The 16,861-nt window shown below is 40.9% G+C and overlaps 1 protein-coding gene across 1 annotated transcript in view; it reads left to right on the forward strand.

Moving 5' to 3' along the window:
* Window positions 1–227: 227 nt before the first annotated feature.
* The window catches only part of TTLL11 (tubulin tyrosine ligase like 11), a 259,912-nt gene continuing 243,278 nt past the window's right edge, over window positions 228–16,861 (forward strand). Inside the window, exon 1 of the mRNA XM_004453912.3 lies at window positions 228–681. Coding sequence (XP_004453969.2) covers window positions 265–681 — 417 coding nt within the window. The 5' untranslated portion in view covers window positions 228–264. The remainder of the gene's footprint in view (window positions 682–16,861) is intronic.

Consider the following 16,861-nt stretch of genomic DNA (forward strand, 5'->3'; position numbering starts at 1 on the left):
ACGTGGACACATCCGCCTATGAGGTCGCTGGAGCTTGGCCGCCGATTGTCCCTTGCCGGGCGCCGTCCCGAGGCGGCGACTGCCCTTGTCAACCAGAGCCCTAGCGATCATGGCAACGGGCTCGGGCGGGGAGCGTGTGGCGGCGGCGGCGGCGGCGGCGGCGGCGGCGGCGGCGGCGGCTTGGTCGCGGGCCGGGGCGGAGGAGCGGCGGCGGCGGCGGCGGCGGCGGCACTGGCCCTGGTACTGGCACCGACCCTGAGCGCCATGCAGCCGGGAAGCCTCGAGAGGCAGCAGGCGGCCCGATGGGAGGCGGCGGCGGCGGCAGCGGAGGCCAAGATGAAGCAGGTCCGCGTGGACGCGGGCGCGGCCGGGGAGCCCGAGCCCAAGGCCGGGGAGGAACAGCCCAAGGACCCGGCCCCCGGGCAACCCCGCGCGGCCGAGGAGGGGGACGCCCGCGACCCCGCGCGGCAGCCGCCCGCGCCGTCTCCGTCCAAGCAGGCGCCGGCGCGGGGCGTCTGCGCTCACGGGAAGCCCCGGGGCAAGGGCCGAGGCTGCAAGCGGAGCTGCGGCCGCCGTGGCGAGGAGTTGCGCTCTCGGAGGCCCGTTACCGTGGACAGCTCCAAGGCCAGGACCTCCCTGGACGCCCTGAAGATTAGCATCCGCCAGCTCAAGTGGAAGGAGGTGAGGCCCGGCCCGGCCGCGTGGGCACAGGGGGGTGGACAGAACGACCTCACAGGACCCGGCGCGGCCCAGATCGGGTCGGTGGGCATGGGCTGAGCTCCTGCTGTGCACCACGCTGGAGCCTGCTGGTCAGCTACAAACTGCTCAACCTTCAAGGCCTAGCGCCAAAGTCACTTCCTCCAAGAAGGCTTGCCAGACCCCTCTCGGTCAAGTTAGCTGCTCCCTCCTCTGGCTCCCCTGTCTCTCTTCAGGCAGTCTCCAGCCATCAGCACTGGCGGTTTCACATTGTAGTTAGGTGTTTAAATGTCTGTCTTCTCCATCAGATTGTGAGTCCCTGGGATCGGAGACCCTGTCTCTTTCTCTTATGCATTAAAGTTTTATAAGTTTAGCACTTATTGTGCTACTTGGGCAATTTTAACAGTGCATACTGGAAGTGGGCAGACTGAGGGTCTCACTACACCCTGCCATTTAGTTGTGTGACCTTTGAGCAAGTTACTTCACCTCTTAAGCCTATTTTCTCTTTTGTAAAGTGAGGCTAGTAGTATCTATCTGGCCCTTTTGTTAGAATTAGAAGACTCACTACTTAGTGATCATAACACACATATGCACTAAATGGCAACTAATCTTATCACCTTCTCCTTTCTCTGCTCCTCCATCATCACCATTATTGTCATCATCATTATTATCAGGCAGGCAGTAGACTTTATTTCAGTATTTGGCATATAGTGGGTGGCAATAAGTGGTGGATAAAAGAGTATATGAGGAAATGGTATATTTATCATCCCTGAACTCATGTTAGACTTGATGGGTGCTGGGATGAAGTACCAACTGCACCTAGAGATATCTGTTGCAGTTGGCTGAGTGGATAGTCACTTGACTTTATATGCAGCATATAAGGGTGTTTAATATGCTTCCAGGAGTGTCAGAACTGTGATTTAGGATAGGCAAGTCTGGAGACTTAGACCCAGACAGTCTGCTGATGGTATCAGGTATCTGCAGCAGGCAATATGAGGACTCTGGTACCTAGCCCTGTGCCTTGCTCAGTAACAGTTTTATAGAGTTGGAGCATGCAGGGAGATGGCCACAGAAAGGACTAATGTGGTCAGAGGGTTGATGTCCCAGCAGAAGTGAGTCATGTAGTTTGGAGGGAAGTCACGAATCAAGGCAAGGCAGACTTCCAGAGATGTAGGGGTCGCCACTGGGGAAGTCTGACCTTAGGTGTCAGGATATAGCTCCCAGCCTTGAGGCTTAAAAATCAGGACAGGGCTTTTATGCCTGGGAAATCTGGGGAAAGTGAAGGAGAGTTCCCAGTTCTGGAGGGTATGGGTTTCTGGGCAGAGGTCCAGGTCAAGCAAGAGATATGAGGGCCAGGACAGGGGAAAAACTGGAGAGCTCATCAGTGCCACAGCCCTTATAAGCTGAGAACTTACTGAAACTAGGCCATGGAGTCAGGCAAGGCTGATTGGCCCTAGCAGGGCTGTGCTAGCCCTGTGGGAGGGTTACATGAAGTGGGCCGGATCTTGTTTTCCAAGAGAAATGGGCCCAGATGGACTCAGAAATCAGCAGACATACATGGCAGGCCAAGTTCAGTCATTCAGTAAATGCCTACTCTGGAGGTGCCAAGTTCTGTGCTGGACCCAGGGAATCAAAGAGCCCTGAGTGTAATTCTTGCCCTCATGGACCTTATTTCCAGTGAGGCTACGGTTCAAGTAAAGAAAAAATTTCAGTAATTACAGTGCTTTTACTGCTGTCTCCTGAAATGCTCCTTTCCCAGTTATTTGCTCAGCTTACTCTGTCACTTCTTCAGATCTCTGATTAAATGTCACCTCCTCAAGAGGCCTGGTGATGTCTCTCCCCCTCTCCATTAGTCTCCAACCCTTGCTCTTCTGTAATTTTTCCCTATAATCCTTGACTCTACCTGACATTATATTATGTATTGTTTGTTTATTGTCTTTTTTCCCTCACTAGAATGTAAGCTCCATGAGGGCAGGAGCTTTGCTTTATTTACTGCTGTACCCTTAGGTGCATGGCACATAGTTGATCAATAAATACTTGTCAAATGGATGAATAAATTATGTGATGAGTGTTTCTGTCTATGTAAAGCTCTAAGTACAGGTATAAGAGCTGTGGGGGGTAGAGGAGGGGAACCTCAGGAAGGATTTCTTGGAGGAGAAAAACCTGAACTGAGTTCTGAGTGTCAGGAATGAGTGGATGTTAGCTGGGGACTGTGGCCGTTAGAGGGAGGAGTATGGGCAAAGCAGAGGTACGTTATGGGCTTTGCCAGTAGTTCACACTGGCTGGATCACAGAGGGGGAGGTGGGAATGGGGAGCACTGAGCTGGAGAAGTGCGCAGGGCTCAAATCATGTGCCATGCTGTGGGCTCTGGACTCTTTTCTGAAGGCTCTGTGAGTCATGACAGAATTTTAAGGCTCTCCCATTTATCAGCTGTGCTGAGGCCAAGTCAGCTAAACCCTTCCGCCCTGCCCTCAGTTTTCTTATCTGTAAAGGGTGTGTGGAGGGTGGCAGGTAGAGCTAGTTTGTTGGTTCCATTATGCTCAGCCGACATAGTGCAAAAAGTTTATCTTCATGAGACCCTTGCACTGATGAACCCAGCAGGGTAGGCCTTTTCCAGGGCACTGCCCCTATCTACCCCCCTCTCCACTGCCTTTTTCTCTCGCTCAGAAAGCATATTGGCCTGCAAGTGGAAATGTTCATTCCAATATGTTGTAAAACATAAATCACTCACCAATAATAAGACTTTACTCTCAGCTGTGTGATTATTTACTTGATATCATTCTTTCCCATTAGTCTGTGAGTTCCTGAGGGCAGACGTGGTGTCAGACTTGGGTCCCCCAATGCCCAGTGTATGGTAGGTGGTCCACTAATATTTACCACAGGAAAGAATGAAATAGTTGCAGCAGAGCTCACATCTTATCCAGACACTCTGGAATTTGGAATTTGAAAAGTGCCAGACTAGATAAACTTAAAATTCCTCCCAACTTTAACCGATGATTATGCTGTGCTTAGTATCTACTACAAAGCTGATTGTGTGACTCATAACCTATATGTGCGTCAGGTACTAGCAAAGTTCAAACACCTGGCCTCTCCAGGCCTCAGTTACCCCATCTGTCACAGAGGTGGTGTGGGCCCTGATCATCTCTAAAATACCTGCCAGCGTTGATGTGTAGGAGTGGGAACTTCTCCTGGGGGCTGGGGTAGCAAGGGATTGAGCAACCATGCCCCTGCCTGCAGTACTAGGAGTACCTGGGTTGGCTGGTTTGGGGGGGATGTTTTGGGTAATAGCCCAGTTAAGAAATAAGGTCATGAACACCAACCAGGACGTAAGCTCTGCGCCCCTTTTGTGGGTGGGAGTAAAGGGCATTGTAGCATATGATCCCCTTCACAAGGCAGTGCTGAATCAGCTTGTGCCTTCCGAAGTTTGCTGGGCTTCAGGCCAGGATCTCCCTCCCTGCTTTGCCTTTCTTTGTTCCACATACATTTAAACAATGACAATAACATGGATAGCAAACCCTTACCTTCTCATTCTGGGTCAGGCACTGTTCTAAGTACTTTATATATATAAAATTCTCATTCTCAGAGCAACCCAAAAAGTCTTTTTTGTCTCCATTTTTCAGATGAGGAAGTTAAAGTACACAGAAGTGAAGTAACTTATCCAAGGTCATACTGCTAGTAAGTGGCAGAACTAGCTTTTGGAATCGGCATTCCATTTGAAACCAGGCTTCAGTTCCATGCTCTTCTCTACTACTCTCTAATGGCACTCCGGTAGCAGATCTTTTGTCAGGGGCTGGAGAAATTCTGAGTAGGATATACTCCTTGCTCTCAAGGAGCTTCCGGTTCAGAGGATTGGACATGCAAATAGTACAGTCCATTCTGATCAGGGCAGGGTCAGAGGTGAGCACAGAGAGCTATAAGCCTACAGAGAAGGGATGCCTCTTGCAGTGAGAGGTGAGGGCTATGGGAGAGCACAGGGAAGGTGCTGCTTGGATTGTATTTTAAACAATAGATAAGAGGTAGCCAGGGAGTTGAAGGGGTAAAGGGCCTTTTCTACAGAGTGTGAACACAAGCAGGGAGTATTGAGCTGGTTTCATATGCAGGGTGAGATGATGGGAGCTTAGGCAGCATGTGGGAGAGTGGAGAGAGATGAAGCAGGAGCCTGGTCATGGAGGGCTTTGAAGGCCGTGCCAAGAAGCTTGTGCTTCTGATGGAATTGGGTCACAGATTGCTTGCCATATATAGACTGTACCTCCCTTACCCACTCTTCTTCTATCCCAAGTGAACCACGCCAACTCTCTGATGATTCAGTTTTCAGTCATATCCATTCTGGGCTATGTCTATTCCAATGGCATTTGCAATGTCAAATTTGTTTCTCAAGGGAAAACTCACAGATGCTGACCCTGTGAACTTGTAGATAAGACTAAAGGTTTATTCTAGAATAGCAACAATGTGTTTAAAAAATCACCACATGAAAGAGAGGATTGGTTCCTAGCTCATAGCATATCAATAAATGTTTACAGAATTGTATGGTCCTCTTCCAACCACATGAGCTGCTTTTCACATTCCCTGCCATATTCTTTTGCAGTTTTGCTACCCTCATTTAAGAATACCTTAGAGAAAAGAACACCATGGAGAATAGATGCCACTATTGTTGTGAGCTGCCCTCCTTGGAGATATAGATTGTGTGTATGTGTACAATGGTGCCATGGACACCAACTAACATGACGAGGGCTCTGAGAGATTTGATAGAGGAACCTTTGTTGAGAATAGTTTGCATAAGCCCCTGCCCCAAGATCTATGATAGCGTGATCTCTTTGTTTCAGAGTCTCCAAACCATGCCTTGTTTTCTGAAATGTATCCAGCCTTTGTTTAGAACATGTATACACTTATTATATTCTCCTACTTATAGTTTGTATAATATTAATTGCAATTTGTTATATATCTATTATGTGCAATGCATTGTATCAGGTGCTTTATGCTCATTAAAAAGTATATTGAAGGAGTGGATGTGGCTTGGTTGAGCACCTGCTTCCCACACGGGAGGTCCTGGGTTCAGTTCCTTGTGCCTCCTAAAAACAACAACAACAAAAAAACAAACAACAAGCAAACAAATGAAAAAAAAACAACTCAGGGGAGCTGATGTGGCTCAGTGGTTGAATGCCAGCTTCCCACATAGGAGGTCCCATGTTCAATCCCAAAGAAAAAAAGTGTATTGAACATTTACTATGAATTATTTTACTTAATCTTTACAGCAACCCTCTGAAGTAGATCCTATTGTCACCTCCAATTTATAGATGTAGAAACTGAGGTTTAGAGAGGAAGACTGTTACAGGAATAGCTCACGGTCACACAACTAACAAGTGGCAGAATCATCCAGGGTTGTGCTCATAGCTAGTAACACAATTCTTTGCCATCTTCTTTGCTAAAGCTTTGCTAAAAACTCCCATGCAAGGAGTTATTCCATTATTCTTATCCCCAGATAACAGTGAAGATGCTGAGGGGGACACAGCAAGTAAATGCAGGAGTCAGGGTTCTGTCTCACTCCAGAGCCCAGTTTTAGGTGTGTTTTATAATTCTCCATTTCCTAACATACCCATTTCTCATATGACCCATACCTCTCAAGTGACAGCAAAGTCTGTCAGAACCAGATGGCGATATTGCAAATAGGACTTAAAATAAAACACACTGAACTATATCCTGCTTGGCAGAGGAAACATTAGGTACCTGCGCCTTGCAAATCCTGTCTTCCTATTGCCCTTAGAAGGGAAGCAATTCTGTGCCATTTAACTAGCTGAGTTACCTTGCTCCTCTGTAGAATGTGAACTTGCTCTTTGAATCACTCTGCCTCAGATTCCTTTTGAAAGGAGGCTGGGAATAACATTTAAAAATTGGATAGTTTAACCTCTCCTTCCTTTCTAGTTTCAATGATAGTCATTGTGATTTACTTCCCTTTTTTTGAAAACAGCATTATATTTAAGAATGGTTTATATCCTACTCCATCAAAGGTTCTACGCAACAAGCATGTTATTTTAATGTCTGTAATCCATCAGAATTTTTCCTTGGCAAGTTAAGCTTGCCATACTATAAAAATCACAATTCAGTTCCACTGTTATTTGAACAATACAATATGTATAATAGCTTCATGAATCCATGCTAACTCCTTAAACAGTCCTGTAAAAGATGATAAATTCCAGGGCTCAGATTCAAGTTCTCTAAATACTGCAAATTAAAATTTTGGTTTTTTTTTTCCAGGTGGCATTGCAATTGTTAGAGATGTTTTCCATCCTATGAAAATATATTGTGTACTGTGCCTCAATTTTCGTAGCATTCTGGATTCTGGTTTTGTATCAGCAGAAGTTGAATGCAAAAATTCAGTCATATGTTTTATTTTTCTTTGAAATCTATTCCTTCAGAAGAACATATTGTAAAATTAATTGACCACTGTTTTCTGTGCCTGCTCTAAAGGGGAAGTTTTGTATTGGGAATTAGTATGGCTTTGGAATCAGACAGATGTGGGTTAAAATCTTCACCACTAACTGCTTGTGTAACTTAACTGATTGTGCCCTAAATACATAATATCTCTGAACTTCAAATTCTTCACCTGCAAAAATGACTAGTGATACATTATCTTATGGAATTTTTGTAAGGTTATATGAGGGATGACTGTAAATGGCCTTAACCCAATGATGGGCACCCTATAAGTAATTAATGTTAATTCTCTTTCCTTCTATGGGGTAATTATAAACATTGGTCATTTGATCTAATTTTTAGCAACTAGAAGAAACTACTAGAGAATTTAACCTGTATGGAAAGGTCACTAGTTAACAGAACAGTTATTGAATCATTTAACAAATATTTTTGAGACCTGCTTCGTGGCAGGCTACATCTGGACTCTTAGGATATAGCAGATAAAAACATATAAAGATTGCTATAAGATAAGGGGCAGTGCATTTTGAATGAATGTTAGCTTTGATGCAGTCTAGATTTTAAAATTTATTTTTTTAATAACACTGATTTAAAGGGTTTTTTTTTTCTTTTTAAATCAATTATACTTTTAAAGTTTTATGAGTTTACCTGAAAATTTAAAAGCCTCCATTATGGACCTGGTGCCTATTTTATACTTGAGTGTATTAATTATATACATCACTATGGGGAACTTATTTTGGCTCTTTGAGTGACATCATATCTTAACCTTTGTGTTCACAAAACAAAAAAGGCAACTAGTTCACAGGGGTGAACTGAGGCAGGAGGGTGTAAATATACTCATTGGCTGTGTGGAGGAGATGTGAATGTCCTGGGTTGATTTTGTTGCTCTTTGACTTCCCTCCCCACTGATCTTGGAGAGATCATAGCTGGACATGATTTTGAATCTTAACTCTGTCACATAATGACTCCGTGACTCTGGGCAAAGAGTTTACCTTTTTGAGCCTCAGGTTCCTCATCTCTTAAAATGAGTATAAAATACTTGGTAGGGTTGTGAGGATGAAATCAGAAAATCTTAAAAAGCACCTGGTGCTATAAAGTTAGTCTTCATGTTGTTTTGACTTTCCCTCTGATGAATTTCTATGACATCTTAATTGAATTTTGTAACAGAGTTTTGTAACAAAAATTGGTGGTCTGCAAAGGCAAATAGCCTAACTATTCCTCTAATGGTTTTGAACGCCACCTTTTCCTTGGGATTGCTCCTCCAAAGCCAGGTCATGTCCCTGAGATTCCTCAGCAAAGTTTTTTTTCTTTTTCTCCTGGAGAGAGCCATTATCATGTTTCTCTATTCTAGATGTTCTGACATCTCTCCTTTCTCTTTACATCAAATTGTGTCTTGCCTTAATAGTTGCCTCTGCTGCTGTTTGTATACACATTTATTTCTCTGGGTATTTTTGAATCTAATAATTTTTATAAATGCTTTGTAAGTCACAGCAGGCACTTCTGGGGGCTCCTTCGCATCTCCCATCTGCTTCTATGCCCTCTGAATAAAATCTTTTCACCCTTAATGAAGCTGGGCAAGTAGGGGAATTTATCTCCTGTGCAGTCATCCCTACCTAGGTAAAGTTTTGCTTTTCTAGTAAGTCCTTTAGTACATCTTCCTAGAACTCTTAAAAAGTCCAGTTTTCTTATTTTGTTCTTTATGTCCATAGATTTTTTTTTTCTCATTGTATAGAACTGCAGCTTATTGGAAATTTTTAAAAAGCTTCAACAATAGAAAAAACTCTAGACATCTTGGGTTATTTACAAATACCTTTGTAAAATTCTCAAAGCAGTATGTGTTTATAAAAGTATACAGTTTCCAAGTATATAAAATAAATGCTTAAAGTCCCTGCTCCTCATTCCCTCTTTTCCTTCTTTTCCTCTAGTCCTTACTCCCTAACACCATGATTACAGTTTGATTTGTACCTTTCCAGATTTTCTTTCTTAATCCTGTATGCACAGGATTAGTTAAATTGTGCTATAGTATCAATCAACAAAAGAGCAGTGGCTTAGTACAACAAAAGTTTATTTATTGTTCACACTATATGCTCAATGCCAGTTGGGGGTGGGAGTGGGGGAGAGAGTGCTCTCACCATCTCGGCTATTCAGAGACTCAGGCTTCCGTTGGGACATGGCACATGCTGCCATGAGATGGCTGAGGGAAAGGGACTGAGGCAGGTGGCGCACTGGCTCTTAAAACTTTAACTTGGAAGTGACACATAATGTCTGTTCACATTTCATTCCCCAAAGCAAGATACATGGCCAAGTGTGATCTCAGAGGGAGTGGGAATTAGGCTTCCAACCAAGTGGGTATAAAGAGGAGAAATGAAATAATCGGTGAATCACGCTATTAGGATACAAAACATATGCAGAGATAAACATATATCATATATAGATATAAATAATTTATTGTTACCAAAGGGTGCAATTATACTATATATGTATTGTGTTTGGTAACTGCTTTTTTAGCAGTACATCATGGCCATTTTTCTATGTTAGTAGGTAGAGATTCATTTAAATAACAATCTTATAGACCATTTTATGGATGTACTGTGATTTATTTAATCAGCCCCCAGTGATGGATGTTGTTACTATATTTTTTTCTTTGCTCTACAAATAGTGGAGCAGTAAATGTGGCTTTTTAGACATTGGGTACTCGTGAAAATAATTTTGTAGGATAAATTCTTAGAAAGTATTTTCATTAACTACCAAATTGCCACCAGCTGTGTATGAGAGTGCCTGTCTTATCTTCTCCAGTGCTGGGTATGTTTAATCTTCTAAACCTTTGCCAAACTGCTAGATAAAAATATGCCTTTTTAATTTACATTTCCTTATTGTTCACAAGGCTGAACTTTTTACATAAGTTTATTAGCATTGCTTCATTTGTGAAATGCCTGAATTTTTTAAATCTTTTGGGTTTTTTATTTTTCTTATTGGTTTGTAAGGTTTCTTTAAATATTATGGGTAGTCTTTTGTCTCATATGTGTTATAAATATCTCCCTCCCCCCCTTGGAGATTTAAGTATCTGACAGCTAATCATGTGCCTTGCATGATCTACGTTGTTATAATAAAGACATTTTTTCCTTCCCCTTCCCTTAAGAAGGCCCTTAACTATTATTGACTTGTTAGCTTAAAAGGACAGAGGAAAACCACAATTGTACCTGCAGGGGCTGTTAAACTTCTAGTGAATTAATAGGCTGTGGGAGAGACTTGGAGTTTTAAATTTCTATGGAACTGTATATTTTATGTGAAATACCCACATGCATTTGTTTAACTTGACTTTTACTTTGTGCCGCAAGTATGGTAGATTTCATTATTTCTGTTTTACAGATGTCAGTGTGGTATAGAGGTGGATTTGAATTCGAATTTCATTACTTATTAGTTCTGTCACATGGGCCATTGTGATACTTATCTCATTGGGTTCTTGTCCAATTTTAATAACATGTATGTAATGCTCTCCTGCTTTTAGGAGAGGTTAATTGACAGAAGGGTTAATTCTAGTGTTAGAATGAAAGGCTCAGTCTCCTGGCTCTCAGGCCAGGTCTTGTCCCAATGGGCCAGACTGATCGTCTGAATTCAGTAAGGTATTTTGGCCCTTCAGAAATAAGACCGTCTGAAATTAGTATTTACTTGGCATTCAGTACAGGACTGGGCTTTGAGCCATGGTGTTAGTTTTATTTAAAAAGCATATTTCTCACTTATGTAAATAATCCCTGTACATTGTTTACAATATTAAAATTTGGAAAAATAGAAAAAATATTATAATCTCACTGTGGAGACCAATTATTCTTTTCATTTTGAAGCATTTCTGGCCAGTGTTTCTTTTAAGCATATATTTTTACATTTTATAAAGCTCATATAATATTATATGTTAGCATTAATGCCCAAATTATAATTTAAGAATTTTCCTATGCTATACAAACTTTTCATAAAAGTCAGTTAAAGTGCTGCAAATATCTCATTCTGTGGAATATATTTCATTATTTATTTTTCTAAATTGATTCTGCCATTACAAATTTTCCTGGAGGGCTTCTTTATACATAAAGCCTTATATTATATATTACTTTCTAAGGATAACTTTCCAAAAATGGAATAATTGGGCCAAAGAGCATCTACATTTTAAGGCTTTTGAAGTGGATTACCAAATTGCTTTCCAAAAGGCTTTTAGTAATTTGGACTCAACAGTGTATGAGAGTTCCTATAAATACTTACTTTTGAAATATATAATGGCAAACGCTGGAGAAGAGAGTGAAGCAGAAGAATTTTCTCCAACCATGGACCCTATCTTCACCAAATACTTAATTCTAATCATCAGTGCCTAATTCAAATCAGGGCATTTTGATATGGCTATTTTAGTATAACCATTGTGTCTAAATTGAAACAGTCATATCAAAGTGTAAAGTCACTCTTTTTAATTTTCAAATTATCTATTTAGCTATGCATGCCTTTCTCCCATCATAATCCTCTCCCCACATCTAACTCCTTACCTCATCCTTGATCTCCTATCTATTGGGTAAGGCTTAAGCATGTCACACATGTTTGGGTAATGAGACTTTGGTAAGTTTCAACAGGGTATTAAGTTTTAATAAAATGTCTCAGATGTAGGTGTTAATAATAAGGTGGAATATGGTAACTCTATTTTATGCATGATTTTTCTGTAAACCTACAGCTTCTCTAATAAAAATATTGGTGATATAAAAAAGCATACGTTAAAAAAAAGCATACATTAAAAGCTGTATTAAAATGAAATATACCACTCCATACTCATAGGATGGCTATAATAAAAAAAGACAGATAATAAGTATTAGTGATCATGTGGAGAAATTGGAACACTTATAGATACCTGGGGGGAATGTAAAATGATGCAGCCACTTTGGAAAACAGTTTGGTAGTTCCTAAGAATGTTAAACACAGAGTTACCATATGATCCAGCAATTCAACTCTCAGGTATATAGCCAAGAGAAAGGAAAACATTTGTCCACACAAAAACATGTACACTAATATTCATAGCAGCATTATTTAGACTAGCCCCAAAGTGGAAACAACACAAATGCTCATCACTGAGAGGAGTGACTACTAATGGGTTATTTTTTTTGGGGGGGGGGTGATAAAAGGGTCCTAAAACTCTATAAATATACTAAAAACCATTGAATTGTTCATTTTACATAGGCAAATTGTAATTCTCAATAAAAATGTTAAAAATATTTTAAAATGTCGTATGCCTTCTACTTGTCTTGGATCAATACCTGTCTCCTAGGTAGTAATTGGAAATTTACTTCAGGGACTCATTAAGTTCAATGTCCCCCTGTTAATTCGCATTGTAACATTGTCTGTTATTGGTACATAGACTCCTTGGATACTTGTGTCTAATGGGATCCTGTCCTGGTGCAAAGAGTAGTGGTAAGCTATAAATGCACTCCAAACTTTGTTTGTAAGAGTGAGGTTTTGTGTGTGTGTGTGTGTGTGGGGGGGGTGAAATGAAAAAATAGTTGCCTGACTAATAAAGTCCAGACTCCTAATGAGACTCCAGAGGAAGCTGTTGAAAGCATGGGCTTTGGAGTACACAGATAATTGTTCTTGATAACTATGTAACCTTTGGCAAATTTTGCTCTATGCCTTGTTTCTTTATCTATAAAATGGGTAATTATCAATTATACCTCATGGAGTTGTTTGTTGTCAGCATAAAAAGATGTAATTCTGTAAAGTACTTAGCCTTTAATGCCTGGTGCTTAGTAGAGCTTAGAAGAATATTAGTTATTAATATTTTTGATTATTGTTGGACCCTAAGCTTCTCTAGACTTTTCCCTGCCTTGAACCTTATACACTAATATCATGCTGCTTGTAGTTCTCTTGAGCCATCATGCTGTGCCATTCCTCCTTACCTTTGTTTGTGCTTTTCCATCTATACAGAATGCCCCCTCTCTTTCTTTGGCTAACTCTTAAACATCCTTCAGAAATAATCTTATGGCGCATCTTTTCTGTAAGTCTTCCCTGATTTCCATATCACCCCAGGCTAGGCTTGACTGCTTATTGTATCTTATACATATCACCACTTGATTAGTCTTTTCAAAGAAGCAACTTTAGACTTTATTGACCATCTTCAGTATTCTTTGAATTCTATTTTATGACTTTCTGTTCTTTATAATTTCTTTTCTTCTGTTTTTTGAGGTTTAGTTTGTTCTTTTTTTGGCATTAAGTTGGATGCTGAGCTTATCATCTTTTCTAATGAAAGCATTAAGAACTACAAATTTGTCTCTACTGCTTTAGTTGCACCCACAAGTTTTATAGTTTCAAGTCCATGTATATTATATTTTCATAAAGATTTCTTCTTTGATCCATGAGTTATTTAGATGTGTGTGTGTTTAAAATTTTCTAAACATATGAAGTTATTTTTACGTATCTTTTTGTTATTAATTTCTGGTTTAATTTGTGTGGTTAAAGAATGTTCCCTCCCTCCATCCCTTTCTTTCTCATGAACTCATGTTCCTTGGAACTTTAATCTCTGATAATTCTTTGATATATAGGTATCAAGTGAGGATTTTCATCCTGAGCAGATTCTTGGAAGGCTCTACTTATCAAGGACACTTAAAATGAATTTTTGTTTTAGGATTTTAAAAGTATAATCACAGTATAGATTCTGATTTCAAACTTGTACAAGGAAGGTATTATGGTTAGGAATTCTGAGGGAGACTTTATTTCTTTATTTCCCCCTTCTTAAGGCAAGGCTAAGGCACAGCAAGCTTTCTTCCAGTTCACCCACTGAGGATTTGGCCTTTCAGAGGGCCTGGCTGGATATGGGAGTCTTTAAGTCTGATTTTTGCTTTGCCAGCAGGCCCCAGGGACCAGACCACATGCAGAGGCCAGACCATTGCCTAAGTATGCAGGGAACAATATGATTACACTTGTCATTTAAAAAGATCTCTCGGCTGCTCTAAGGAGAGTGAAATTAGAGAGGTGTTTAAGAGGGGAGGCAGGGCGACAAGTTAGGATGCTATTGCTGTCCTGAGTGGAGAGACAATACTACCTGAGACAGGGGGGTAATTTGTGGGGAAGGTTATTGATTGAGTTGGTCTGTCTTTTCCCCTACACGGTAAGACATTCAGTGGCAGGGAGCCTGTCATTTAAGTCTTCCATGCTGGGCACAGAGAGGGCATTCAGCAAATGTTAATTGAATTGAACTGTGTAATCAGTAATGGTTCTAGTGCCGGTTTTTTGGACTACCTTCAAAGTGACTATTTTCTTTAAAGAGAAATGACATAAAGGGATTCCAGGCAGTGAACTCTCATGCCTGTATCTGGCATAGCAAAGCTTAAGCCAGAAATAGAGAGCCAGCTGTTTGTAAGCCCCTGAAATCCTTAGGTTTTGGCAGGGTTTACTTTCCATGATAACATAGCTTTCTTTAGCCTGTGCACTTGTTCCTTGAGAAGTCCCAGGCTCTGTTTGAGGCTACTTACATAAAGCCTTTCCATCTTACTGGATTTCTATGGCATGTCTCAGAAATTACTAGACGTTATGACTCTCTAGGCAGATTGAAAAGATGGGATGTTAGAGCTGTGAAAACTTTTTACTCCTAAGGCGCTCTTCTTGGAAAAGTACTCTGTGTCTAGGGAGCAAAGGGAGAGGCAAACGGTCCCTGCTGTGTGACAGCTTAATAAGCTTCATCTGGTCACCAAGGACATTGTTCTAAGAGTTTACGCAGTACTCTTCCATTAGAACATGCAGAAGTGTTTCTAGAAAGTCCAGTGAAGCGTCCATATAAGATTTGAAGTACTGAGGCCTTGGAGCTCTTCATTAATCATTCGACAAATATATTTTGAGTGCTGCTCTGCCCCTAAAACCCTGTACAAAGCACTGGGGTTAAAGACACAACTGATTCTGTTGCCCTATGGTGTGGGTTAGAAAAAGATGTCCCCTTCTCAAGGAAAAAGGATATAATTTTATATTTCAATAACATTTGTTACAACAAATGGATTGTTAATGATGATTATTAGTCATTAATATTTACATAGCATCATAATGAAAGTACTTATTTATTTCAACTGGGAATTCAGAAGTATTCTGGAACAGCAAACAAACTTTGGATGATCGATTTGCAGTATGAAACTTCAAATATAGCCAATGCACCAGTATCAAGAAGGCATTCTTTTTTATTTTAAAATTTTAAGGTATTCACTATCATACATCAGATATGAAAGCAATATTTCTTTAGAGTCACATGTTATTTTAGATATTATTAGATCAGCAAACACTTTTGATTACTGCATTTGTCAAAGGGGAATTATATATATATATACTGTATATTAGAATAAGACACTTTATTGCCGTCTGCTAGAAAATCTTATCATAAATCCAAAATTGCACAGATATAAAATCATCTTATGTTGTTTCCCAATTCAGAATGTTTCTGAATTCCCAGTTTAAATCAAGTGCTTTCATTATACTTTGTACATGTTATATACTAACTAATATTTATCATCAATAATCCATTTTTTGTAGAGTCAAAGACATCATTATAAAAATATGAAATGTGCTCAGAATACTAATGATGCCCGCATATGAATAGCACGTTGGCACCTGGTGCAGGACCTCAGTAACCACACAGGGTGGCCTTGGGGGCCCCAGCCTAGGGGGAGTAGATGGGGTCCAAGATGGGATGTGAAAGGTTCTATTAGAAGTATGTACATATGGAAGGAGACAGGAGACAGCAAGATAGGGTCTCCTTGGAGGTACTGGGAAAGACTTGTGTGAGTGAGAAGTTAGATGCAGTAGCCTTTTATCTTTACTTCCAGGTTCCAGTTATTTTCTGGGTACATGAGATAGCTGAGCTCTAGATCTATTTTTAAATAGATTGCATTGATCTTCTTCCATCCTCTTGCCCATGTTTTTCTGTCTTCAGGTGTCAGCTTAAACCTTACTTTCTCTAAGAAGCTTTAACTGCTCCTTCCTCCCCCAACATGGCTTTCTACTTTCTACTTGGCTTTCTATTTTCTACTTGGTTGCTTTCTACTCCCAAAGTCCCCTGTACATTTACTCTCATAGCATGAATGATATTTATTGCTATTTCTTGTTTAATTTTCTTTCTTTCCCACTAGATTTTAAATTCTACCAGGCAGGGCCACATCTTTCTTATTTCTTATTGTTTATTAGTAGATCCTCACACTCCAGTGCACAGTGGCTGGCATACTCCATAATAAGCTTTTGATAAATATTGGTGAAATTCATTTTCTATTCATTCTTTAGTCCTTATTTTGTGCCAGGCACTCTGCTGAACACTGGGCAAACAAAGAAGTCACACTCTCTCAATCCCTTCCCTCAGGGAGCTCACTCTCTAGTAATTATGAAACAGTGTAGGAAAAGCAGGGTTATAGGGCAATAAAAGGAGCAGGGTGGCCCTGGGGGAACAGCTGACACAGATTCAGGGTGCTGTGGGGGACCCCTAAATGAAAAGGGGCCTCTGAGATGAGTCTGGAAGGGTGGGAGGGTGAACAAGATTTTAGGGGTGCATGATGGGAAAAGTATTTAGAAGGGGCGGGAAGATAGAACAAAGGGCTACAAACATTTTACTCTGATTGGAGTTCAGGATGTGAGGAGAGGAGAGTGATGGGAAATGGGATCTGAGCGCTATGCAGGAGCCAAGTTGGGAAGGTATGAACTGCAAACTGAGAGCTCTGCAGAGCCTTTAGGAGGTTTGAAATCGGGG

Source organism: Dasypus novemcinctus, chromosome 8, assembly GCF_030445035.2.
Source record: "Dasypus novemcinctus isolate mDasNov1 chromosome 8, mDasNov1.1.hap2, whole genome shotgun sequence".
Lineage (NCBI taxonomy): Eukaryota > Metazoa > Chordata > Mammalia > Cingulata > Dasypodidae > Dasypus > Dasypus novemcinctus.